General features: G+C 49.2%; 1 protein-coding gene and 1 long non-coding RNA gene across 5 annotated transcripts in view; one reads left to right on the top strand and one right to left on the bottom strand.

Moving 5' to 3' along the window:
* Positions 1-9,555, bottom strand: part of LOC132332586 (uncharacterized) — a 37,347-nt gene extending 27,792 nt beyond the window's left edge. The window contains exons 1-2 of the long non-coding RNA XR_009487938.1: positions 7,543-9,555; positions 2,204-2,344 (exon numbers count right to left, since the gene is read on the bottom strand). This is a non-coding gene — a long non-coding RNA (uncharacterized LOC132332586). The remainder of the gene's footprint in view (positions 1-2,203; positions 2,345-7,542) is intronic.
* A 296-nt stretch (positions 9,556-9,851) lies between these two features.
* On the top strand, positions 9,852-18,224 carry LOC132332575 (pleckstrin homology domain-containing family F member 1-like). 4 transcript variants are annotated; one of them, XM_059857009.1, is made up of 4 exons: positions 9,885-9,932; positions 10,604-10,695; positions 12,612-12,680; positions 14,823-18,224. In XM_059857009.1, exons 2-4 carry the CDS (start codon positions 10,675-10,677, stop codon positions 15,654-15,656), a joined length of 924 nt encoding a protein of 307 aa, XP_059712992.1. In that variant the 5' UTR covers positions 9,885-9,932; positions 10,604-10,674; the 3' UTR covers positions 15,657-18,224. The 4 variants fall into 4 exon arrangements, with proteins under 4 accessions (XP_059712994.1, XP_059712993.1, XP_059712995.1 ...); XM_059857010.1 differs by lacking the exon at positions 12,612-12,680 and having other exon boundaries at positions 9,878-9,932; XM_059857012.1 differs by lacking the exon at positions 10,604-10,695 and having other exon boundaries at positions 9,883-9,932.
* Positions 18,225-26,072: the final 7,848 nt, after the last annotated feature.

The following is a 26,072-nucleotide window of genomic DNA, read 5'->3' as shown; positions in this document are numbered from 1 at the left end:
CTGGGGCAATTCTTTAGGATTATTTAGAAAACCCAAGGTTTACCCAGCAAAGGATAGCACCTCCTGATTTTGAGCAATGCCTTACTTCTGATTAAACAAAATGAGTTGCTCAGGTGAACAGATTGAGCAACCAAGCTCAATTAAGCATGGCAATGTGCACTGTAACAACATTCACTCTTTGCTGAAGTCCTAAAACAGCTTCATTTTCTTTTGACTTCTGGCAGTCTGACTCCAAGAGCCATCCATTCCTGCTTCTACCCAGCTAGCATTTCCACGAGGATGCATCAGGAACTTGAGCTGCTTTGCCAAAGATGATGTTGCAGAGGGGAAACGCATCCCACAGCCAAGAGCAGGAGAGCAGCACCTGCAGGGGCACCAGGCTGCCCTGGGAGAGCCCATGCTGAGCAAACACCAGTTCCACCTGGGGGCTAAACAGCTAAGAGAGTGTTTCAAAAGGCAGTTTTCTCCCAGCAGAATGATTTGTAGCTTCAGGAAATCTACTCGTAGCTTGGCTCTAGGGCAGAGGTACTTTAATTTATTATTATTGTTGTTGCTGCTGGGTTTGTTGTTGCTTTCGTAGAAGCTAACACAAAAACGATACAGAAATCTCACCGCTGTCTATATCCAGAGCAACACACTTTGCTTTGGTACCAGAAGATGGAGCTACATGCTCACAGTTTTAAAGTGTTTTTTTTTTTCCTCTTGCGCCAGAAAACCCACCCAGGAAGCAGACAGTGCCTCGAAACTGCTCCCTTACCTTACATGAACTCGCTGGTTTAGTGTGTCTGTGTGCACAGCCTCACCCCTGTCAGCTGCCTCGCTCAGATGTTTCCATAACAACTCCATTTTCCTTGCTGCAAATGTATTTTCTGAATTGCCTACCATGGCAAAATGAAATCGGGAAACAGAACCAAACTAAGGCAGGCATTTCCAACAGCTAAAATATCACACCCTTCACTTCCTCAGTGGAAGGATCTACTCTTAAAGGGAGTCATAAATATCCCAGAACATCAACACAAGATTCCTGACTCCTCATCTTAAAAGGCCAAATAAAGGCAGATATAATTTTTATTCTGTGTCCTAATGCTTAGCTGTATGAGCTCAGGTAATAGAACAGGCTAGGTCTGTGCTCTGCTGCAGTCAGAGTAAGGCAGGTATTTCACATGGCCAAGGTGTGCTTTTGCCCACCCCAACAAACCCCTGGTTCTGCTTCAAAACCTACTTCCAAAAAAAAATAAAACAAAAAAAAACCCACAAAACCCCCCCAAAACCAAAACAAAAGAAAAACAAACAAACAAAAAGAAAAAAAAAAGCCCCACAAAATAAAAAACCACCAAAAAATAAAAAAATAAAAATAAAAATAAAAAAAAAAACAAGCCAAAAAAAAAAAAACAGCCATGGTAGGGCATCTCCCACAGTCTGTTTGGGTTTTTTTGCAGTAGGTTTTGCAGCAGAACCACCTGTGCCCATGATCCAGGCTGCAGCAGTGGCAGTGCTGACTCCTCAGCTCCACCCTGAGCTGGTCAGGGGACACAGGGCTGGAGCAGTGACACCACTCTGCCACCCCTGCCTGAGCCAGGGCTGTGCTGGTCCCACTGCTGCCAGCCAGCTCCTGCAGGCACATTAAGATGAAAGGGGCCTTTGTAAAATGGCACACATCTGATGGGAAGAGAAACCCTTCACTAAAGGTATTAAAGTCCATTAGGGCTTTCCTTTGTTGGCTGCTTGCTCTGGGTCAGCTGTGTGAGCAGCCAGTCCTAGAGATTCAGATCAAAGCAAGATAATGGCATCCCTAATAATGCCAGCAGAGATCTTTCAGGTAAAAATGTTTATTGTTCAAGAACACTCTCAGATCCTTTCATGTCTTTTTCTGACCTGGCAATGCCCCTGGTTAGTACAGAACTGCTGAAAATACACAGGTTTAATTATTCTTTTAGCTGCTCTTTCAGACTGCTCTCAGGCAGCAGAAGCAGGCAACAGTTTTCTCTCATCCATTTTCTCACTACAATGCTGCAACCTCTTCATAACAAATCCTCCACCATAACATTTAACACCTCTCTAATGACACATTAAAAATGAAGTCAGCAAAGCATTCTATCGAAGTGTTCACAAAAAACAACCCTCGACATTATTTTTTACAAAACTAAAGTACAGGAGAAAGCACAGAGCCTCCATAACAGCACATGCAGCAGCAGATACTCACACATTGCTCCTTGGGGAGCCACCATGTCACAGGGAAAACCAGAAGGATGTGCACAATACAGAGTGGGGCCCACAGTGGGACAGACTGACAAGTGTCATCCTCTGTCCTGAGCTTGTAGAAACCACGAGAAGGCTCCAGCACCTGGAACAACAGAGCAATAGTTACTGTTAATTCTCAGCTTTTATTTAAAAATTTGTATTTGCAAGACTGTCTCCATTCAATTAAAGCCAACCCAAGAAACAAATCTGAGGAAAATGTCATATCAACCCTTTTTGCCCCCATTTATTTCAGTGCTGTGGCCAAAAGTCCAATTACAGCTTTGGCTGCCAGGACTTCTGAGCAGTGGCTCCATCAGTTCCTGTATTTTCAATAAACACTTAAAAACTTGGATTTGCTTCCTCTGCCTGTAACATGGGTACAGAAAAACCCACAACACCAGAGACTTGTGTCCAAAAAGGAGACAGAGGAGCCCTGTAACTTTATCTGAATAAAGGGGGAGGCCACAGGGCATTTCCCATGGGGTCTCTCAGTTTGTTGGGGGATGCAGCCCCCTCTTTATCCTAAGCTCCTGGCCACATCACCCTCTTCCTCTCCCCACTGGCTGAGGTACTCTGAAGGCACAGACTTCCTGAATCCTCTCCTCCAGGCCTCCTGTAATACACACCCCCCTTTATTTTTTCTTTAATAGCAAAACACTATTCATAACTGTGTTAAGCCTTTGTTCTTTCTCTGTAAGTTCAGGAATTTATCACGGCCTTGGATGAGCAGCAGTCTGTGTCAATTAGTAACATTTTCTAGAACTGATGGTTTCTTCCCTCCTTCCCTATCTGTGAGTCCCTGGCCCTATCTACAAGCAGATTCCCATGCTCTGTTTGTAAGGACACATTCATCTTATTCTTTTCCCATGTGAACAACACTCAGAGTCCTTGGGGCTATGAAAACACTCTGCAGAGGAGTGTTTTATCCTAGGCTCACTATCCTCTACAGAAACTGGAAGGACTTTCACACTCTTCCATGCACACTCTGGGTCCCTAGCAGAGCAGGGGCCCTTGCACAGCTGTAGCAGCTTTCCCAGGGAAACTGCAGGACTGGGAGACATCTCAGCCACAGCCAGGGCAGCCTGAGGTCAGCACCACCAAAGGGATAAACATGCACCTACCAGGCAGATCCCTGTCAGACTGCAGAACCCCCAGGGACACGAGGGCACCCCCTGTTCAGTGTGCTGTGAGATCCCAAACACAGCAGCAGCACTGCTCTCCCTGCTCTGAGAGCCATGGCAATCCCACACAAGGACAGCATTCCCCTGGAATGGTGCAAGCTGAGGGAATCTCCAGGAAGAAGCAGAAAAGGCCACAATGATGACTGACTCCTGTGTCTGCAAGATGGATGAGAATTTGAATTCCTTTGTAAGGGACCAAACATATCACTTAATAAAAACAAGGCATCCTACAATGAACCTCTCTTTCCCATATTTATTCCTCTCTAAACACAGCAGTGCACAGATTATAGGAAATGGTTTTACATTTAACTTCAACCCCAAGTGGTAAAGAAACGGATTGTATCTCACAATGTAAATTTGCATCTACCATCATTTAATGGATGTTTTATACATGCTATGTACTACTGTGTTTTTATGGAAAGGCAAAAAAATTACTTGGGAATTTGTTTTTAATTAAGCAATAAGGCTCAATGGGGTACTGCTATCATGCAATAAAACCACTCCTGGGGTGTTGTGAGGCATTTGGTCCAGATGAGTGCTTCAAATCACCCCCAGATTGTGATTAGATGATTACTCCCTGGAGTTAATATTAGATGGCTCTCTCTAGAGTTGTCTTATTGCTATTATAAAAAGTCTTCAACATGGGGAAACTAAGTAGCTTTTGTGCTTGAAGAAGATGAAGTTTGCAGTTTTGACTGTTGAGTGGCTGTGTGAGCTGTGAGGGTCCCATAGATCACTCCACCTATTTAGCATGCCTGAAAGATCATCTCAGGGCATTTCTCTGACCCAAACAGTTTTACAATTATGTGGCTTTCTTTTTTTTTCTAGAAGATGGAAGGATGTAAATAGCAAACAACTCCAAAATGAAGCAATCCCAGGCCAAGGCACTGAGGAATTCGATTCTCAGATATGTATTACTGGCTTTATCTTTTTGCTGGGAATAATGAATCCTAACTGCTATTATGCTAATTGTATTAATGAAGGCTAATGCATGCAGCAGCACAAGAGATTCTCCCAAGTTGGGTCCACGAGGAGGTGCATGGCCTGAGGCATTTGTGAGGGCTCCCAAGCTAATGAAATCAAACAACCCAAATGGTACAGAGCCAGCCTGCAGTGCCTTCCCCCAGCTGCTCTTCAGGGGTGAGGTTAGAGATGAAATATGTCATTCTGGGAACAGATAAAACAAAAGCAAAAGCAAAAACAAAATAAATTTAAAAAAAAAACCAGAAAGAGAAAAAGAAAACCAAAGCCTCCTGCATTTCAGTACACCAGTAAGAGAGAAATCTCAGGAAAATACTAACTCTTCCAAAATTCTCCCAAAAATGCAGAATGGTACCACCCAAACATGGACAATTTTTGCAGAGCTTGAGCTGAAGTGCAGAGCAGAATTCTCAGCTCCTCCTTCAGATGTCCCCCAACAGCAACCACAAACCTCCTATTACACAACATCCCTCTGGTTTCTCAACCAGACACCAATTTTTACACTTCATAAATGAAGGTGTGATCCTTCATACATCCTCTGTGTCGCATCTCATACATCCTGCACCGCCCAGACAGCAACACAGCCTCTAAAAGCCAATAAACCTCTACTACCTCAGAAGAAATCCCCAATTCCTCATTCAGATGAGCACCTCTGCACCTAAAGATCCAGCATGTCAATGGATGGGGATCTCAGCCAAGCTGAGGTTTGCTCTCTTGGTTTCCAGGATGTCAGCAGAACAGCTTGGAAAAAAACCACACCACATGGCTGTGTTCCCTTGTATTTGAAGATAACAAAATGAAACAAAGATTTCCCTTTTTGTTCCCCTTTCACAGAGCTCTCTGCACATGCACTCAGTGCATGAACCTTCCCCAGGCAATGGCAGCAGATGCCTTCCTGCACAAAAGACACTGGTGTGGGGCAAGGTCCCTTACAAAGAGAAGGTTTTTCCTTTCTGAGCAATGCACACATTCAGCCTGGGTAGCAGTTACAAAGGAAAGAGACCAAAGCATGTTCTTCACATAAATAGAAGCTATATCCATAGGCAAAGCAGGTTCAGGAATTACACTCTTTTATTTGTCTTTCACTAATCAGTCAATCAGTCATTTACATCTTTTTGCATTAGCCAGTGATTATCACACTGTGTTCCCCACACTTTTTCCCTATTTCAATATTTGAAATGGCTAATCTACCTCAGTTTAGTCTTTGAAACACTTGCTCACCAGGTATTTGTTCACCATGATTTATCTTGTGCAATGAAAGCACACCGAATAGGAGATCACTGCTCAGACAGAATGGCAGCAGTAGGAAAAGAGCTCAGAAGAACGTGCCCAGAATGTGCCTTCTGCAAGGAAGGCTGGGCTCAGAAGGTGCAGCACTCTCTCACAGCATGCTGAAAAATGCATTCAGGAACTTTTCTGGAGGCATCTCTTTTTCCCACATTAATTTCATACATTTTGTTCTAATATTACATCCCTCTCTGCACTGAACAGCTGCACCTTCTCACAGTCCTGACATTTTATATTCTTATATCTCAGCTTTTCCTCACCTTCACCTTTTGTGTTTCAACTCCAGCCTGTTCCCACTGCTGGGGAACACTACTCAGAGCAGGGGCTGCAGCACCAGGGCTCCTGCCTGCTCCTCAGTGTGTGCTCACCCCTCCTGCTCCTCAGGAGAGCTCAGACTTCTGAGCTGCCCCTCTTGTGAGTCCCTGCACTGGGCAGTTCTTGGGTGCAGCCTGGAGACTCCTCATGACCAACCCACTTGATCCACTCAGAAATTATTGATCATTGTTGGTTATTCAGGACTGAAGTTCCCACTCCACAGCACTGCACTCATGTGACCCAGGAGCAGGGCTGAGGTCTGAGCAGGGAAAGGTGCAGCAAACACCAAGACAAACTTGTAACTTGAGAATCTGCAGATGTGAGAGGTTTTGTTGTCCTTGCACACACTTTTGTGAGGGTCACTGAGGCTGGGGAGCTGGGGCATGGCCCTGTGGTGAGGCACACGGGTGTGAGTCAGGAGCTCTGGGGTGATTCACTCGGAGCCAGAGCCCGCTGCTGCTGAAGGCAATAGCAAATCACCCACTGCTCTGTGTCAGTGACCAGGCACCCTGTGACCACATGGAACTCTCCAAGAGTGGAACTCCCTGTCAGAAGGCTACAAACCCTCACAGTTATTAGAATTTATGCTGCCCTTCAAGATCCTGAGGATAAAGTGCTGTGCACAGGCAAAGCACAGCAACGCCTCTGTAAAAAACAAAAGCACTTTGAGCATTGCTTTATGCAAAGGGCAGAGGAGCAAGCAAAGGTTGCTTTCTGGAATACTTTCATCACTTGGGCAATCATTTTGCAGCCAGGCTCCCAGAGCCTCTCAAGAAGTGGGTGATTTCCTGCACCAGGGTTGAGAGATGCCCTAAAGCACAGGCAGCCTCTGAAAGAGGTTTGCTGGGCAGCAGCCTCAAGGCATGAGGACCAGTGAGAATCTGGAAACTGGCACCTGAAGTTCCAGCCTGTACCGACAGAGCTGAGCACGGATGTGACTTCTGCACTGTCAGACTTGGAACCACTCATTTCTAAAGCAGGCAGATGGAGCTGGAAGGGCTTCAGAGACACAAATCAATCACGGCAGGTCACACATTTCTGAAGAGGCTGATTAGCTGAATCCCCCAGGAGCCAGATCAAACAAACATTCATCCCCCACACCCCACACTCTCACTCAGGACAGAGGTCACTCATCCCTACAGGTAACCTGGATGATGAACACAAGTTGTCTTATTCCTTCATTAGGTCACAGTATGCCAAGCTCAATTCAGTAAAATCTCCATTGCTAAAGGCTGTCTTGTCCACTGATTAAATGCCCCATGTAGTCAATTAGTTAAAATCACTGTCTATCCTATGATCACAGTGGGTTCCTAACATCCCAAACTGATTCTAAATATTGAGTTTTATTCAAAAGAATTTTATCAAATGCCTGGGTTGTTTTTTTCTTCTTTTCCAAACATGCACTAAACATACACTGAGCTGAGAATTTAACAGATGTTTTTGTTACTATTATAATCTAATCTTTTCCTGCAGGCTGTTGTAGTAATTTTGCCACTAGAAGATAATAAAAAAACATTTTCTCCCCTGCAGAGCTTACCTTTGGCTGACTCAGCTGAGCAGCTGCAGTTTCCTTTACTTGCTTTGAAATTATTGCATCCCAATTGGGCAAGATATTTCTGCTACTGAGAAACAAGTGGCTTTGGAGAAAATGCCAGAGGCAATCAGATAAAGTCTCTTCACCTTGCTCTAGTTGCATTAAAAGCTGGTAATTTGGGCTGCAGCTTTTTCAAGTGGTCCCACAAATGTTTGGGTTTATAGCCAGGAAAAACAGAGCTCCTGAGCCTGCCTCTCAAATAACTCCTAAGATTACTGGTGAAACTCCCAGTTTGCATCGCAGTAAGGAATCCAAACAAGCGTGTAAGAGCTTCCAAAACAAACAAACAAAATACCAACAGAAAGTCAGCCCTCACTTGCAACTGCTAATACTGACTGTGAGCACAAAGTGCATCTCAGGGCTTCCCTTGCCTCGTGCAGCACTTGCCTGAGCACACCTCCACTTCTGACTGGAGAGGAACAAAGAAAAAAAACCTTCAAATCCCAGGTGGTTTGGCCAAGCCAATGCTGTGTTTGGCTGATGTATTGTCCAGGTGAGCATACTGAGAAACAACAAGAAAAATAAATTAAAGTATTACATCTCAGTAATAAAGACTATGATTAGCATAGTCTCATTAGCATGTGAGAGCAACTTCAGAATAATTTTAGCATACAGGAGGGGGAAAAAAAGTTTCAGAGTAATAATCTGAATTAGTCTGACAGCTAAGACAAACTCTGGCATATTTAGTTCAGTGCTTTGTCTATTTATAGTTTACAGATATTTAGTTAGACCTTGTTTAAAAACCCCCAGCATTCTGTAGAGAATTCATTTCTAAGCTGGGCAGATCTCCTCAGAGTTAGCAGCCTGCTCCCAGGGCAGCCAGGACAGAGACCTGGTACTCCAGCTCAACACAAACCAGCTCCCAGGTGTGAGAGCCAGTCTGCAAAGGCTCCTTGCACTGACAGACCACTCAGCGCCACGGAAAAGGGAGGAGGACTGAAAAGACCCCACCCTAAAGCCCTGAGATATAATATTTATCTCACTATATTTATAGTGATAACCTGAAACTGTTCAGCCCAGCAGCCTCCCCTCTGTGCTGAGCTTTCTCCAGGTTTTCAGGGGTCTGTCAGTGACCTGATGGCCCTCTCTGCAATCCCCCCTCATACACTGCTAGGCACTGAACTTAGTCTGTGTCCTCATTTATCTGCTAGTCAGACACAAACACAAAGTATGAAGAAATAAGGTCGTGTGGAAACTCCCATGATTGCCAAGCACTTTAGCTCTAAAGTGCACCGGGAGCTTCCCAGCCCACATTATTATTACCAAAGAAAATGAAAACCTGGGAAAAAAAATATTTCTAATACCTTGACAGGTCCATCACTTCCCATTAAAAATAGAAAAGCTATTACAGAAAGTGAGCAAGCACCTGAATTATAGATCAGCACAGGCCTGGGGTGGTGTGACTGCACCTGGCAAGGGCCGTAGCTCAGCTGCCCTGCAGCACCTTCAGCAGTGCTGGGGGCACTCCCAGCCTCTGCCCACCAGCCCCACCACCCTCCTGGCACTGTCATGAGAGGGTGGGAGAGAGGAGTGCAAAAGATTTCCCTGCAACGCCAATTTCGGTGTTAATAGCTCGTTCTCTACACAAACGTCTGTACTGTAATCACAAAAGTGGTTAGAAGATGTGATCCAGGGCTTGGGAGCAGGTCTGGTTTCTGTTTTGGACCAGTGTAATGTGTAGTTCTATTTATATCCCCCTTCTTAAGAGTAAAACACCGGGGGTACTTTATCACTGAAACAATCTTTACACAATGCCATCCATTCTGCTGGATGGAATACACCGTGATTAGGGGGTGATGAAACTGGAAACTTAAAACTGCCAGCAAACTAAAAACACGGAGTTGTGCTTGTGGGGCCAAGCGGAGAGTGTGCAGGAGGGTGCTGGATGTCAGCAGGGCACACACACAGTCCTCTGGGGACACAGGCAGCCATGGGGGGCAAACAGCCATGGCGGGCACACAGCCATGGGGGGCACACAGCCATGGGGGGCACACACAGCCATGGGGGGCACACACAGCCATGGGGGGCACACACAGCCATCGGGGGCACACACAGCCATCGGGGGCAAACAGCCATGGGGCACAGGCAGCCATGGGGAACACACAGGCATGGGGAACACACAGGCATGGGGCACAGCCACGGGGCACAGGCAGCCATGGGGCACACACAGACACGGCCCCGTGGGGCAGTCCAGCCCCGCAGCCCCAGCCCGGCCCCGGGGCGCCCATTGGCGGCGGTGGCGGTGGGCGGGGAGCGGCAGCGGGGCCCGGCCCTGGAGCGGAGCGGAGCCGCCCGGCGCGGCCCGCGGGAGCGCTGCCGGGGCCGGCCGGCAGGTACGGGGCGAGCGGGGCTCGGTTCGCTGCGGGGCGGAGGGGAGAGCCAGGGGTTCGGTTCGGTTCGGTTCGGCTCGTTTCGGGGCGAGGGGACTGCCGGGGGTTCGGTTCGGTTCCGGGCGGAGGAGAGTGCCGGGGGTTTTCCGCTGCCGGGCCGGAGCGGGGGACAGGAGCGGTCTGGCGGCTCCGCTCCGCCCGCCGTGGGACAGAGCGGCGGGGTGGGGAGGCCGTGCGGGCTGCCGGGCTCGGCCGGGGGTCCCGCGGTGTTCTCGGCCCGGCCCGGGGGTCCCGCGGTGTCCTCGGCCCGGGGTCCCACGGTGTCCTCGGCCCGGCCCGGGGGTCCGGCGGTGTCCTCGGCCCGTCCCGGGGTCCCGCGGTGAGCGCTGCCCGTCCCGGGGTCCTGTCCCGCGTGTGCGGAGCCTGCGGCCCAAACGCCGCTCCAGAGGGGCGGGTGTGTTGGGGTTTCTAGAAGGGAGGGCGTGCTGGGGGTTTAGAGAGACTCTTGTCCCAACTTTGCCCGTGTACCAAACCCGGGACGCTGTCCCGCTGCGGAGCTGCAAGCGGGACCCCGCTTGGGCCCTGCGCCTGTGCCGGAGGGGCGCTGGGCTGCCGGGGGCTGGGAGGGACAGGGAGGGACGATTGTCACTTCCCCCGGCGGTTCCCCCCGGCAGCCAGCCCTGTGTGCCCTTGGTCACGAGTCCGGAGAGCGGCGGACCGGGAGGTGCGGCCGGAGTGCCTCGGGATGAGCGGGGGGACGGACGGGGTAAGGCTCTGCCCTGAGTTTCGTGGCTTTCCCCCTTCCTCCCTCCCTCCCTCCCTTCCTGCCCTTCCTTTGCTGCTTGGGCGCCTCCGAGCCTGGCTGGCACTTGCAAGAGCCACAGCTGAGCTCGGGCTGCCAACAGCTGGGGTCGGTAGCATCAGTCTGAGCTCCTCGAAACCCTGTCCGGCCGTCCCCTTGCTCTGGCCCTGTGCTGAGGCAGCAGCGGCGAGAAGCTTGGCAGCTCAGTCAGTCCCTGTCCCACTGGGACTGTGACATTCCTAAAGGCCTGCTGTGACAGCCAGTCCCAAAATGTACATGTGCTGAATTGGGTTCCTCGTAAGCATGGCAGGAAGGGGTTTACAGAGCCTGCCCTCCTCACCCCGGCAGTTACAGCATGCCGGCAGAGAGGGAGAAGCAAGCTGAAATGCCCTCAGGCAGGAAAAGGAGAGGAACTTTATTCTTCTTGCTCTAAATGCCTGCTCGGGCAGCTGCATCCTACTTGCTCTCCTTGGTGAGCAAGAGCTTATGCCAGCCTTAACTCCAGGAGAGATTTCTCAGAGCAGAGCAGAAAGAGGGAATCGGGGAAAGCTGCAGAGAGATGAGGCTCGGGGCATTTTCTGCTGGCAGCCCTCAGCAGTCAGATCTGGGTGTCATGGACCATCCCATGTGTGGAATGCATGAGGTATGCAGTGGATACCAAGGCTGTCAGTTCTGCCTGATGGCAGGAATGGAAGGATCAGGTAGTACAGCTCTCTGCATCAGTACACCTAAGCCTTAGGTACATACAGACTTGAAAAACATACCCCAGACTTGCTGACCCGTGAGCTGAAGTTGAAATGCTGTGCCTGGCAGGCATCAACATGGCTGTTTATAATCACAAGTGAACAAGCCCTCATTGTTAAGTGTTGTGGCGTGCTTACTTCTGGAGGGGAGTGCCAAGCTGTGGTTTTTTTCCTTTGAACATCAGTCATATTCACTGCATAGTATTTGATCACATGCAGACCCAGCAGATCTTGATGAAAAAAAAACCCCAGAATTTGCCATGCCAGAAACTTCTGTGAAAAGCAGCGTGCCAGAAAAACATCTTGCCACCTTAATTTCAGCTGGGTAAACTGCTGCTGCTGCATGTGGTGGTACATGGGCACATATAGCACTTGCTAATAAGCACTGTGACCATGCTGACCTGACACAGCAAACTTGAGCAAACAGGAAAAAAAGCATTTTCCAAAATGAATAAAATAGGTTAGACTTCATACCCTCACTTTGTTCCAAAGGGAGAGGCTCCCATCTCCCAGGAAAGGAGACCATAGTAACACTCAGCAGCTATCTTTATTTACCAGATTGACAAAGTGCTTGCATTCCAAAGGCAAACTGTGGATTATTTGCAGTGAGTCACAGTATTAACATGAAACTGGGTTTTATGTGGTCGATGAAGCCGAGTGCTGTGTGGAACTCGGGGCAGGATGGATCTGGCTTGTGGTGGGATGTGATGAGTCAGCCCCTCAGATGCCTGTTTCTTCCTCTCTACTTGAACAGGGATAACACAGAGATAGAGTTGTCCAAGCCTAAAGGTTGGCACTCTAAGTCCCACTCCTACCATTTTTTGGGGTTTTTTTACTTTTTATTATGTGTATGTGCTGTTCTCGAGTCACTTATGCTTGAGGGGGGAGAGAGATGGGAGGAAAACATTCTGCTTTTGTACCCCATGAAAACTCCTTCAAGAAATACCCTGGGCTAGAGCAGCCAACAATTTTAGTCTTAGCAGAGAAGATTTTCCCATGACAGAGTTGGCTTTTCTGAGATTAACTCGTGGTATTTTAACTAGGCAGCAAACCAGAGGCTGGAGGAGTAAGGACAAACCTGCAGGTAGAAGTCTGATGTTTAATGAGAGCTCACCTTTGGTTTTTTTCGCACTACAGAATTGTGTCCAGCCCCTTCTCCTTTTGCTCCATGCAGCAAGTCCAAGAGCTTTCTGTGCAGGGACCCAGGTCAGTGCAACAGCTAAAGCTTTCACAGCAGCAGAGCTTACACTCCTCATTGGAAATGAGCTCAGGTTTCCTGGCTCTGTGCAGGCAAGGTCTCTATATCTGATAAAATATTTTAGTTTCCACTGGAATCTGGTGTCAGAGATCCCCAGAAGCAGAGTCATGTCAGGTACCCCAAGTTCTTGAGAGGTTGGGCCACGCTTCTAAACTACCTAAAATGAAAGAGGTAGACTAAGAGCTCCTTAACCCAGAAGCATGAGGGAAGGAAACTGCTGGGACTGCTCTGGTTTATCCCATTTGGTGTTGCTGGTGCCCAGAATTCTTGCCAGTATATTATTGCATTCACAGTCTTTGCACACCAAGGATCCCAAGCTGTAATTTTAGTTTCTCCTTTATTGTTTGTGTGCTCATCTTGCTCTTTCTCACAGAAACTCCTCATCCAGGGATTTGTGGAGAGGTCACATCCCAGGATAGGTAGGAGTCTGGCTAACCATAGTCAGGGAGTTTGTGGACAACAGTTTGCCCTGCCTGTTTGCTCTTCAGCCTCATGTGTGTATTTAAGAGGGAGAGGGTAAAACCATGTGGTGCTTATTGCAGCAGGACATTTCCTCTCCCTGCACAGATCCACTCAGGCTGAGGGAGCCACGCTGGGAGTGGAGGCTCTCTCCTCTCTGATGACAAGAACAGATCCTTGGCCCAGCTGCTGCACATCTGTGCCATGGCAGGTTGGCTGGGCAGTGCTTTCAGCCCCTGCTGCTGGAGGCAGCCCCTGGATCCCCTCTCTGGCTGCAGCCTGGCCAGAGCACTCAGTCAATGTCATGTGCCACCCACATGAGTGGATGTGCCCAGCCCCATCCAGTGCACTCCGGGGCTTTGAGGCCCCGAGGATTCACATCCCCCCTCCAGCTCGAGGGGAATCCCGAGGAAGGCAGCTCTTCAGGAGAACTCAGCACTCAGTGAAAGCTGTTCCTGCAGGCTGGGTCACTCCATTTGGGTCTGCCATGGCTAAACCTTGTGCCTTTTCACCCTAGAGAAGGAAGCTCTGGGAACTCAGAGGAATTGCCCAGTCTGTCTGCCAGATGGGTCAGCTGAGAGGTGCATGGTGTGCAGCAGCTCTGTGGTTTCCCTTCCAGCACAGCAAAGGAGTGATTGGGTGTGAGGGCAAGGGTAGAATGTCCCACACACACAGGACTAGGCATGTTGTCATCCTCCTCTTCCCTCCAGCCTCCTTGGCAGCAGGGACCCTGGGCAAGGAGCACAGGGATAGCAGTGGAGAGCAGCTCTACATGAGTGCTTCCATCAACCAGCAGCAGCAACCAGGGTAACAACACATGGCCCTGTGATGTGCCTTGTGATGGCTGAGCTACCTCTGTGCAGGAGGAAATGACTCACATTGCCATGGCCAGCTGGCCTTGGGCAGCACCCTCCAGCCTGCAAGGGGCAAGGAGAAAATCCACTGACAGGGGGCACCTCCCTCACTGCAGACTGCCAAGAGCCAGCAGCTGCTTTCCCTTCAGGGTTACCCATACCTGGGTTTCCTGCTAGAAAAAAAGCACAGCACACTGTCAGACCCCCAGACTGTGTGAGAAGGAGGGTGCAGAGGTGTGGGAGAGATGAGTGTGCTCCATTCCACTTCCCTTTCAGCAGAGCTGACTGTTTTCAGAATGATGTGTCTTGCATTTGGAAGCACCATCAGTCCTGGGATAACAGAGGAAAGGCTTGGCTTGTGTGGGTTTACTCACATCATGAGGGCTTTTTAAATTTCTTCTTTTTACCCTTTTTGCCCTGCATGGAAGACCATCAGGAACAAGTGACAACAGAGGATTTTCTTTTGTTCCTGCCTCAGCTCTGGCCCAAAATGGAGCTGTGGGGGGGTGTGTGTCTGTAAGCAATCCTTGAGAATGCAGATGTGCAGTCAGAAATGATATAAACCTGTACAGCCTGGGCTGTTGCAAAATGAGGTCAGAAAATTTGAAGATTTTATTTAGAAAGGAAACAGACTAAAGCCAGGAGTGCTCAGGAGATCACCTGTAGCCTCAGACTGCATCAGGAGCATCTCACCTGTGCATCCACTGGCTATTCACCTTCGCCCTGGTGCAGATGTCTGCAGTTTCACCACTTCCCTCTTTGTTTTCCTCCCTTCAGAGCGAGCTGGACATGATGGACCACCTTGCAAACACGGAGATCAACAGCCAGCGCATCGCTGCAGTGGAAAACTGCTTTGGGGCTTCTGGGCAGCCCCTAGCCTTGCCGGGCAGAGTGCTCCTGGGAGAAGGGATTTTAACCAAGGAATGCCGCAAGAAGCCAAAGCCTCGCATATTTTTCCTTTTCAACGACATCCTGGTCTACGGCAGCATCATCATCAACAAAAGGAAGTACAACTCCCAGCACATCATCCCCCTTGAAGACGTCACTCTGGAGACGCTGCCAGACACCCTGCAGATGAAGAACCGCTGGATGATTAAAACCTCCAAGAAGTCCTTTGTGGTGTCTGCAGCCTCCCTGACGGAGAGGAAGGAGTGGATCAGCCACCTGGAGGAGTGCATCAAGCACCTGCTGAGCAAGACGGGCCGGCAGCCCTGCAGGGAGCCCGCGGCTCCCTGGATCCCAGACAAGGCCACGGACATCTGCATGCGCTGCACGCACACCAAGTTCTCCACGCTCACCCGCAGGCACCACTGCCGCAAGTGCGGCTTCGTCGTGTGCGCCGACTGCTCCCGGCAGAGGTTCCTGATGCCCCGGCTGTCCCCCAAGCCCCTGAGGGTCTGCAACCTGTGCTACAGGCAGCTGCTGGCAGAGAAGAAGAAGGAGGCAGAGGTGGATCGCAGGCAGATGGAGCCCATCCCCTCTGCCGTGCAGGGCTACGAACCCTCCAGCGGCGATGACAGCGACAAGTCTGACGATGAGAAATCTGAGCAGTGGCCAGCTGACACAGAGTTCTATACCTCACAGGTATCATGGTCATCTTTCCACAGCTGACCTTCCTGGGAGTTGGTGGCATTTAAACACTGGGAAGCCAACCTCTGGCCTCCAGTGCGTGTCCTTCTCGATGATTTCTCTGAAGGCTGTGTCTAGGCAGGTGGGTCTTGGCCCCTGTGTGTGGTGTCAGAGCTGAGACAAGGTTTCCTCTCTGAGAATGTCTCATATGATGTGAGCACAGAGGGAATAGCCCAGTGAAGAGCATTGAGGACTGGGGCAGCGCCCTGTGGATCAGTCTTGGCCAAATGAGCTCACCTTCAGTGCCTTATTCTTCCTCTCTGCTAAAACATCTCTTGTTTGAAATGTTTTGAGATTGGCTCTTGGGAGGAAAAGGAGCATGAAATCCCAGTGTTGAACACATTGGCCTGCTCACGGTTTGTTCCTCACAGCAAGGGCCACTCTGGATGTCACTTTCCATGAGCATTCTGAGATTCTCACTGCAGGCATGCCAGCCTGAGGGAATAGCTGCTCATCCCTGCACAGTACGGCCAGCACTGGATTCCCTGTCTTCTCAAGGCTGGAAACACTAAGAGAATGGTACTTGGAATGCAGGGAGCTTGTGTGGGGCTCAGTGTGAGCCTCAGCAAAGCATGGAGCATCCAGCTCTCTCTCATGGAAAGAGGCCATGCCGGTGGTACTGGGCCAGGAGGAGGGAGGGGAGGGCAAAGGGACAGGGAAAATGACCCTGAGCAGTGAAATATGGTGGGAGAGAGGTACTGCAGTTCACTCAACTGAGTGCAGAGCCCAGATCTCAAACACAGGCAGTTATACCAGATTACTAGAAACTTGAAATCTCAAGCCTATCAGGTAAAAGGAGAGCCCAGGGAAGACTTGTTAAAAGTCTGTAAAAGTCCAGGGAAAAGCCCCAAATTAAGATCCTGTGAAGTACAGCACTTCAGCTTCCCCTTCCCTCCTGGGCTGCTGCCCAAGGCATCGGATTCTCACTTGTGGGCTCACCTCCTGCCTTATCAGTCTCACAAGTCCAAAGTTAAGGTCCTTTAGGTACTTCAAGGATGGGAGCCAAAGACTTTACAGTTTACTTGAGATCAACTTTAAAGTTCATATTCAGTTAGAAATAAACGGTGTTTATTCAAGTATTCTATCATAATGTAGCAAGGGAGTAAATATAGGGGAAATCAGACAACAGCAATTATTTTGCAGCAGACATTTCTACAAAATCCATTATTACTTTTAGTATATTTTTGAATTGTGTATTTTGTGGTCTGGAAAAGCAACATGGCTGGGAATACACTGCCAATGCTGTAAAATGTTTCCTTACCATGACCTGTTACAAGCAGAGCATCGTTTGACAGGTGGCCATGTGTTTTTTTAAATTTCAGTTCAAGATAATTATTCTTACTCCTCTCTTTTATAAACTGCTACTGTTCCAGTGAATTTGTATCACTTGACTGTGTGTGAATAAAGATACTGCCCAGAGGAAGGAGTCAGGAAAACAGGACAATAAAGCTTGTTATTATTGAACAAGGGTCTTAACAAGAGCTGGGACCCAGGCCTGGCCAGCCCAGCACAAGTGGTGACTCCTCAGCTCTGGGGAGACTGCTCTGGTTTCTGTTTACTCCTTGAAGGTAAGGGCATCAAATCTGATGCTTCCTTTCTATTTATACCATGTTGTTGTCTGACAGGCTTTCCCCAAGTCTCCTGCAATCCCTGCAGTAGTCTGTATTAACTGGAACAGCATTTTTCCGGTGGGGACACAGCTCAGAGTGGGCCAGCAAACCTTATGACCTAAGCAGATGTTTTTGGGCTTTAAAGCATTAAGTACACTGAGTTCTGTTTTTTCCATCCCTCTCCAGACTTAGTTCCTAACTCTGCACAGCAGTGATTGTTTTTACAGTGCCTCCCACCCACCAGAAGGGTGTACACGCTATGCAAACAGAAAATGACCTTAAAAATAAACGGCCATTAGAGTGGGTCATGAGCCAAAAATAGCCCAGCTGCTGAGTCTGCATCCAATCAGAAATGTACTGCAAGTTTGGAACCTAATCCTCAGTTCTGTAGAGATCAGCTTACTTGGTGTGATCGAAGGTCTTACTGCTGCCAGCCCCAAAAGACCTATGAACTGCTTTTATGCTCTAATGAGGGACAGGCATGCCTCTAAAGAATGCCTTCTTGGTGAGCAAAAGCTTTTCTTAATCACAGCAGGGGAAAAAAATCAGAACAAACTACCAAAAACAACCCAGCCCCTTTCTCTGGTGCCGAGGGAATGCACACATCTTCCACCGACTGCAAGCCCCAAGAAACCAAGCAATTCTTGAACTTTTAATGCCTAGGGTAAAAGGATCCTGCCCAGGAAAACATGGGGAAATTCAAACAAAGCCTCTCCCCCACTTCCTGAAGTTCTGTTGTGGAACTCAGCACTGGGATTAGAGCCTGGGGCTCCTGGCTTCTGGCCTGTTGAACACATGGGTTTTAAATCACAGGCTGTGTGCTGTTACAGTCCAGCTCAGAGTTTCCCAGCCTGATTCTATCTCCAGTGCATTAATAGGGCATTTCCTGATGGTTTGTGCTGTCTCTATTTTAGCTCAATAAAGCCTTAGCAGAGATTCATTCCAGTTTGCAGCCCCTTTGCAGGAAGAGCAGCAGCTCCAGTGCTCACCTCGGGGGACATCTGCAGGCTGGAGGGTTTGTGGGGTCACAGCCTCCTCCTGAAGGGCTCCCAGACATCACTGTGGGATCATGTGCCAGAAGAGGTTCCTTGCTCAAACCTGCCTGAAGGTGTCACAGCCCAAAGGGCACAGCAGGGTGAGGGTGTCCCCATTGCACTCCATCCTCTCCTAAGCTTCCTTCCAAGGGGAGGAAGAGGATGGCGCTGGTGCAGCAGCCAGTCATGAAAGCTTAAGAGAAGGTAATAGGGAGATTTGCTCTGCAAATAAACTGAAAGGTTCAAGGAAAGCTGTGTGTCCTGCTGTCCCAAGGCACAGCTCAGGCACACCCCAGGTCCCAGTACAGTGCTGACTCAGCATTCATGAGCACTCAGGAGGGGGAAGTCTCCAAGTCTTGCTCCCAGTTACTCAAACACTCAGTTTCTATCCAAGCTGGATTTCTGGCTCTGCCACAGCTCAGAGCCTCTTCCAACTGCTGCAAGGCAGTTTCTCATGTTCCTCACTCAGGCTGGGTGTTTGAGTAGGAGGAGGAACTGAGGAGTACACACAGTGCCAGCTGCTCCTGAGTCATGAAGTGGTGTCTCCAATGAAAAGCACAGGCTTCTGTTTCTCACCCCTTCTGCTGCAGGCCATGGACCTTTTAGAATGGTGCTGGCAGGAAGGAGATGTTGCACTGCTGTCCCACATGGTGGACACAAAACAGCTGCAAGAAACCCTTGCCCAAGACCTGTGTGCTGGGATGGTGTCCAGGGCCCCAGGCCAGGAGCACAGGCTGCACACCAGGGTGCAGAGCACTGCAGGGCAATACCCAGCCAGCTCTGCTTTATGGTACCTGTCACAGGCAGAACAACCCCAGTGCCATGCAGCTGTTTGGGAGGGAGCCTCTCCTGCCTGCAACCTGGTTCACAAAACCTCCAAATGCAGCCACTCTGTGGTCCTGTGCTGCAGGTGGAGGAGAGGAGGCAGGCAGGGAGGTGCTGTGAACCCCCAGCAACACCAAAGCTGGCATTTGACTTCAGTTCCAGTGAGGGCCAGAAATGCAAAGAAGCAATGAGCAGATTTTCTGTAAACCTCTTATGGAGAGTTCATGGCCCAGAGTGAGCTACACAACCTCCCAGTCTGTTACTGTAGGGAGGGGAGAGAGAGAGGAGGAGGGCAGCTAGAGCAAAGGTTTTACTTCAGCAAAGCTCCATTGTGCAGCACCTTCTGTTGCACACACCCTGGGACAGAGCATCTGCTGCTGGCAGCCACCCTGCTACCTGTGATCCTGCTGCCCAGCCTGCCCCGTGCAGCAAGGCCAACATCTCTTTTAAAATCATAAACACAATGTGTTTTGGTGACAGCCTATGGAAAAAATGGATTTGAGAAGGAAAAAGCATTAACTCAAAGCCAGACAGGTCTCTTCCTCTCTAACAGCAACAAGAAAAAAAATTCACATTTTTTAAAGGAAGGCTTATTAAATAAGCTAAAACCAGAGTCTTAGTGGCTTCATATAGAAAGGATTTCCAGAGTGCTTTCAGGAGTGCCCCTCACAGGCATCCTCAGATGGCTCAAACAGCTCCAATAGTGGGGTGAGAGCCAGAACCAACCCAAAGCCACCAGCACCCAGGTCACAGCTCCCTGGCTTGTGTCAGAGCCTCTGACTTGATGAGTGCTCAGCAGCAAGTTCCAGGCAAACTGACCTGAGTCTCTAGATCCTGCCCAGAATGTCCTTGAGCACACCTGTTTCCTGTCTGAGCAGCTCCTGAGAGCCAGGTGCTGTTCATAGTCCAGAAGTCTCTCATATGCACAGCCTTTGAGCAGCCCTGCTGCCCTGCACCCAGTGCCAGCATCCTGCCCTGCACAGCTCCCCGGGCAGCAGGGAGCTCACAGCACTGCAGGGCTGTCTGCTCTGGCTGGGCAGCATCCAGCTGCTCTCCTGACACTCCCGAGCCCAGCTGTGTGCAGGGGAGCAGAGACAGCAGTGCTGCCGTGCACTGACCCTGCTGCAAGGGCCCTCTGCAGCACAGCTGCCTGCTGGGGCTCAGACAGGGCAGATGCCTCCCCCCAAACCTCAGCAGAGGTGCCTGGTGTCAGCACATCCATCCTGCAGGGTGTGAGGCTGCATTTGTTCACTCACAGCACCAGGCTGGAGGCAGACACAGCCCCTGCAGGCTGAGCAAGCCCCTCTGTCTGTGCTGGTCCCACAGGCACTCGGGATGTCACACTGCAGCCATCTGTTTGCAAGGAGACAGCTCTCATGATGAGAGGCTCTACAGAATCCACTGGCAAAGAGCTGTTCATCTGGGGACAATGACAAATGGAGACTGTCACACTTGGCTGCTTCAGGACTTAACAGTCCTGCTGCTGCTCCCTCTAATACCACATTTTGAGAGGTGTTACCTCCAGAAAAATGGGATCTGGAATGCAGCTGGTGTAGCCCTGGAGCAGGGGCAGCCCTTTCAGCACAGCCCTCTGGAGCAGCAGCAAGCAAGCACCCCTCCCACCAGCTGACAGCCTCCCTCTCCTCAGGGACACTCAGCAGCCAAAGCCCAGCCATGGCTGTGGCACAGAAGGGATCCAAAAGGATGTGTTTGTTGGTTGAGACCTTACAAGTCAGAGCTCCACAGAGCTTCCCCCATTTCAGCACACTCACCCTTTGGGAGAGCCATCTGGGCAGTGCAGAAGAGTGGGGGAGACCCCAGCACTAGAAATGCTGCTCCCCTTGGGAAATGGGGGAAGGTCCTTTGCTGGAAGCTGGCACAGGAGCTGGGCATTGCCCAAGCAGCACAGCACCCTGGACACAGACTGTGACAGGCTGCTCCAGAACAGATGTGGCTTTAACAGCTCCCTGGAGGCTCAGCACCTCCTGTCCAGCTCTGCCTCCCACTCAGAGCACTGGATCTTTCTCCTCCTGCTCATCCTCCCCACCAGAATTTGCCTCTGGAGGCTGGATTTTCCTGGGGCCAGCTCATCCAGCTACACTGGGACAAGGCTGCAAGCAGGACCTCCCTCCCAGCTGTACCAGCCCTGCACAACAGGCACCTCTGTGAGCTGGAGAGTTCCTGGCTGCAGGTTTAGCAGTGATAGCAAGACAGGGGAAGAGAAGGAGCTTGTTTAATATATAGAAATATGTATATATATATATAAAAAGAGAGATTCTGCAAAACAAAGCAATAGCATGACCATATCTTAATACAAATCCCACTTTAAAAGGGTGTGAATAAAGATTTCCCTCTTTAAAATATGGCCTAGTGCTTTGGGTTCTGGTAGCTTGAAGACATTTCCTCTATGGTACAAGTAATAAAGGCATTTGGTTTAATTTTAAGTTGATATTGCAATTTTGAGGTCATGAAGTAACTGATAGCAACTGATGGACCTGGAGAGGTCAGGTCCTCTGCTTAATCACTTGTTTGTACATGGGAAAGCATGGGGAGAGGAAGGCTCCACTCCTGAGCAGAATAAAAGACACAAAGGCAAATGGGCAGGTCTTCCCTAGCACAGGAAACCCCTTTTGTACAACACAGAAAATGCCACGCTTTTTTCAGAGTGTGATTGCTTTGGCAGCTCCTACGTTGTGTTTTACTCACAGCAGCACACGTGCTGGCACAGCACTGCAGGAACTGGGAGAACATGAAAGCAGTCTGCCTAACCCAGAGCCAGGGTTCACCTATCCAAAATCCTGAGGGACAGCATTGAAGAGGCACCTACAGAGCAATACTGCTGCTGCTTTAGTCTCCTGTCAGCCTGCTGAGAAACTTGTGGAGGCACTGGTTGGTGTGACCAGCCCTCACTCTCAATCTGCCTAATCACTTGCTGAACACATTTTTGTTTTGGCACTTGGAGCATCCTGTGCCAATTAGCTCCACAATTCCCTGTCACACTGTGTGAACGAGCACTTCCCCTCACCTCTGCCAGTTCAGGGGGTGCACCCTGCCTTCTACAGCACGGTATTGTTCCTTCTGTTCAGCTCTGGGCCAGTCACAGCTGTGACAAAATCTCCCCCCATTAGTGCCTTTCCCAGGTGGAAGAGTTTAAACCAGCCCATCTCTCTTCACTCAGGTGCCCTCCCATACAGACCTATCCTTCTCTGTATCCCTCCCAGCCCTGCAATGCCCTCTTTGGTTCCCAAAGGACAAACCTGGCCAGTGGACCAAGCAGGCTGCACAGACTATCCAAGACGTGGCAGCTACCTGGGTTTGTTCAGTGACCTAAATACATTTACTTCTTGGTTTCCTTTCCCACCTGTCCTACCTTTCTAGTTGCCTCCTGACTCACTGCTGAGCACTGTCAGAAATCTGTTCAGTGACCTCAAGCCCCTTCCTGAGAGAAAACAGGTCAGCACCGTGTGGTCAGGGTTACTTGGTGGCACTTACCAACACACAGGGTTCTGCTGACTGCAGGCTGGTGGCAATGACTGCAGCTGCTGGCAGGCACTGGTTGTTGTGGAAGGTGCCTTTGCTGCCCAGTAAGGTTTAGAAATCTTGCAGATAAAGCAGAGCATCCCCTCTATTCCTCCCTGCAGCTGCACAGCACAGCGTGACCTAGTTTTCCTTTGCGACCACTCCACACCAGGACAATCCTGTTCCTAGAACACAGCAGCTGCAGCACAGAGCTGGGCTCTTGGGCTAAGCCCAGCAGTGCCTGGCTTTAACTCAGGAGCACTGGGACTGCATCCTCTGGGCAGGGCTGGGAGATGGTGTGGCTGCAAATCATCAAACACTTGGCACATGCAGCTTTCCATGAATATCCGAGGTTCCCCAAGACAAGCCAAGGCTAACCAGAGGAGGTGGGGTGGCTTTGAAGCTGGCTCTGTTGTTGGGGTGTGAGCAGTTGGTTAATTGATTTCCTGAGTGCTATCTGCAGACACCCTCCAATTTGGGTCTGTTGCATAACAGTACAGCACAGTTACTTTAGGCACAACACAAACACATACCTTTGTCACAAGGCAGCTCAATTAGTTAGCAAGAGCAGAGCACTTGGAAGGTGCAAAGCACTACAAGAGTGCTCCTTATTATCCTCACTGGCACTTATCATTAGTGGCACGGCGTGAAGGCTGATCCTCACCCCACACTCACCAGGGATGTGCTGCTGCCATTGTCAGCAGCCCCAGTCCCACGGGGACGGGTTGAGGACATGAAAGTCTGAAATTAGGATTAGACTCAGCGTCAGCACAGGCTCCTGCAGAGTTAAACTTCAGACAGCAGAAAGCCTCAAGCATGCAGGCGGCTGCCAGGCTGTTCGCTGTGGTTATGGAACAAATGTTTTTATACACAGATTCCTGGAGAGAATGGCTGGGAAAAAGCATGCCAGCCCCTTTTATGGAAGCCAGCAAAATCAGATCCAGGAGCCACCACCACCCTAGTTAGCCTTTTATTACTGACTTTGTTCCTGCACAGGTCATTAATAAACTGCAGTTTGGTCAAAGTCTGCTGCAGGAACTGTGGCTCACAGACAGGCACAGAGCAGGCAGCTGATTCCTACTGATACTTCAGCAAGGATTCTGCTGTAATCTGCTATTTTCTGGACCATTTTGCCCTATCCCCTGCTTTGTTGAGTAACCAAGAATTTGCTCTTGCATCCCGTCTCTCTCAAGCCTGAATATTACATTCAGCTTTTGTGTCTTTTGTATCCTTCACTGCTCTAAAAGGGAGCAAGTTTTTAATTTGGATTTTGAAAAACTGGTTATGTAGGGCTTAAAATTTACCAGGAAGATCAAGGTAGAAAGGTGAGATGGCCCCCTCATTTTTTTTCCCCTAAAGAGGAAGATTTGTAGAGCCAGAGAGGTTTGGGTAAATGCAGACAGCAGGCAAAAATCAGAGCTGCTCTGGGCTCCTTTCTTGCAGAAAACTTCCATCAGTATCAAGCAGAATTGTCTGCCAGGGAGAGGGCAGAAATGGAGAGGAAATATCCATTGGACAGCTAGCTGGGTGAGAAGAAAAACTAATTTTAGGAATCTACACCAATATCAGAAGAATGAGTTTACCTACACCCAGGACAGGCTTTACTCACTTCATAAGGAGAGGCAGCTGTGAGGTACCTGGGGAGGTATAGGTGAGGCTAAACACCTGCACTGGCTCCATGGTCTCTCCCACTGCAAACACTCAGGTCTCTGTAAATGATCAGGAGCTGATTCTGATTCTTCAATTATTTTGCCTTAAGATCTCAGCACAAGGAGCTGCTCAGGGAGCTGCAGCAGGGACAGGTAAAAATAAGAGCTTCAAAGCTTTGTAGAATGAACCAAAATTACTAAGATTATTCATCCTATCTCACTGACTGATCCCGAAATAACAAACCCTTCATTCTGTCCTCAGATTACATGTACAAAGTAATCTGAGAGGGCTCTACTCCAAAACAGCATGTCAGAGCACAGGACAGATTTAATTTCACCCTAATTCCCTCCTGCCTACTGAAGCTGAGCAGGGAATAAGGAACACAAAACATTTGCATCCTGCTAGACACTTCTGTACAGGGTCTAATTAGTTAAGGTCAAACATCAGTGTAGATCTTTCACTCCCCTGCCACAAAGAAAGTAGCTACATTTCAAAACTTAGCAGTTTCTTCTTTGTCCTGATTGCTGTGAAGCTCTGCTAACATTTATTACATTCCTTCTTTGATGCTCATGTCATGACTGCAGGAGCAGAGATTGGTTAGCTACAGAACAGGGCTATCACATTTCTGTAACACATCATTTCCTACTGACAGATTACAAAATGTTTAACAAAAGGCACATTCAGGATCGAGATGGGAAGTTACTCAAGGTCACCCAGCAAACAAGCAGAAGAGCCAGAGAAGGTGACAGATCTTCTGAGGCCCAGCAGAATGGGCTTGCCTCAAAGCCACCCTGCTTTCCCTGCTGCCAGCTGAAGGGTGAGCTGGGGTGAAAGATGAGCAGTGGCTCGGAGGGAACTGCAAAGGTACAGGTGTCCAAATGCAGTGTCTGTACTGAGTGTAGAAAGCTGTAATGTTCACATTAATTTATTCCTGCTGAACAGTCATCCAAAGAAATGAATACCTTCATTTTTGCAGACTTCAGAATAATTTTATATATTTACCTCGTAGGCTCTTCTGGAATTCATAAATCACACTTAATGAGAAGTATTAGCCCACACTTACTGCAATTACATGATGAATGTTTGATTTCTGGCTTACAGCCTGAAAAATACATAGATTTCTGTGATCTCTAGAAAGGTAAAGATGAAACCTCACGTTTTAATTAGGGGCTAATAGCTTTAGTTCACTTCAATGCAAAGGCCTTTGGTTTTTTAAAAGCTTTCCAACCCAGCTGAAAGGCTGCTACTCAATTAGTCTGGAGTTATACATCAGCTGATCAAGCAGTGACAGCCTAAGCTACTGCTTTCTCTGTAAGAGCTTTTAGTTGGGGGAAAAATGCATTGCTTTTACATCCTCTGGCTGCACCAGCACTGCCAAACTGCTGATGAAGACTGAGCTCAGCAGGTCCTACCATTGCAGCTACACAGGATCCAACCCTGAGCCTGCCCCTGAGTCCCCAGTGAGCTCTGCTGGAGCTGCTGACATTCTGTGAGGAAAAAAAAAAAACAACGGGAAAATCTCATCTCCACATGAATCCACACAGTTTTGAACAGGAGTATTAATTTTGGAATAAGTGATTGGAAGTGTGTGTATGTGAAAGCACCAGAACAATTTGTTCATTGGAGGCCTCTCTGGATAGTGAGGGATGCCATTCCATCAAATGGAGGATTCACTCCTGCTGTCCAGCCCCAGAGGGCCCCACTCTGGTGAGAACACAGCACAGGCAGCTCCTGACCAAGACCCTGCACTGACAGCAAGA

The sequence above is a fragment of the Haemorhous mexicanus genome, chromosome 12 (genome assembly GCF_027477595.1).
Source record: "Haemorhous mexicanus isolate bHaeMex1 chromosome 12, bHaeMex1.pri, whole genome shotgun sequence".
NCBI classification, from domain to species: domain Eukaryota; kingdom Metazoa; phylum Chordata; class Aves; order Passeriformes; family Fringillidae; genus Haemorhous; species Haemorhous mexicanus.
The sequence above is the reverse complement of the archived record's forward strand: the minus strand, read 5'-3'. Positions and strand labels throughout refer to the sequence as shown.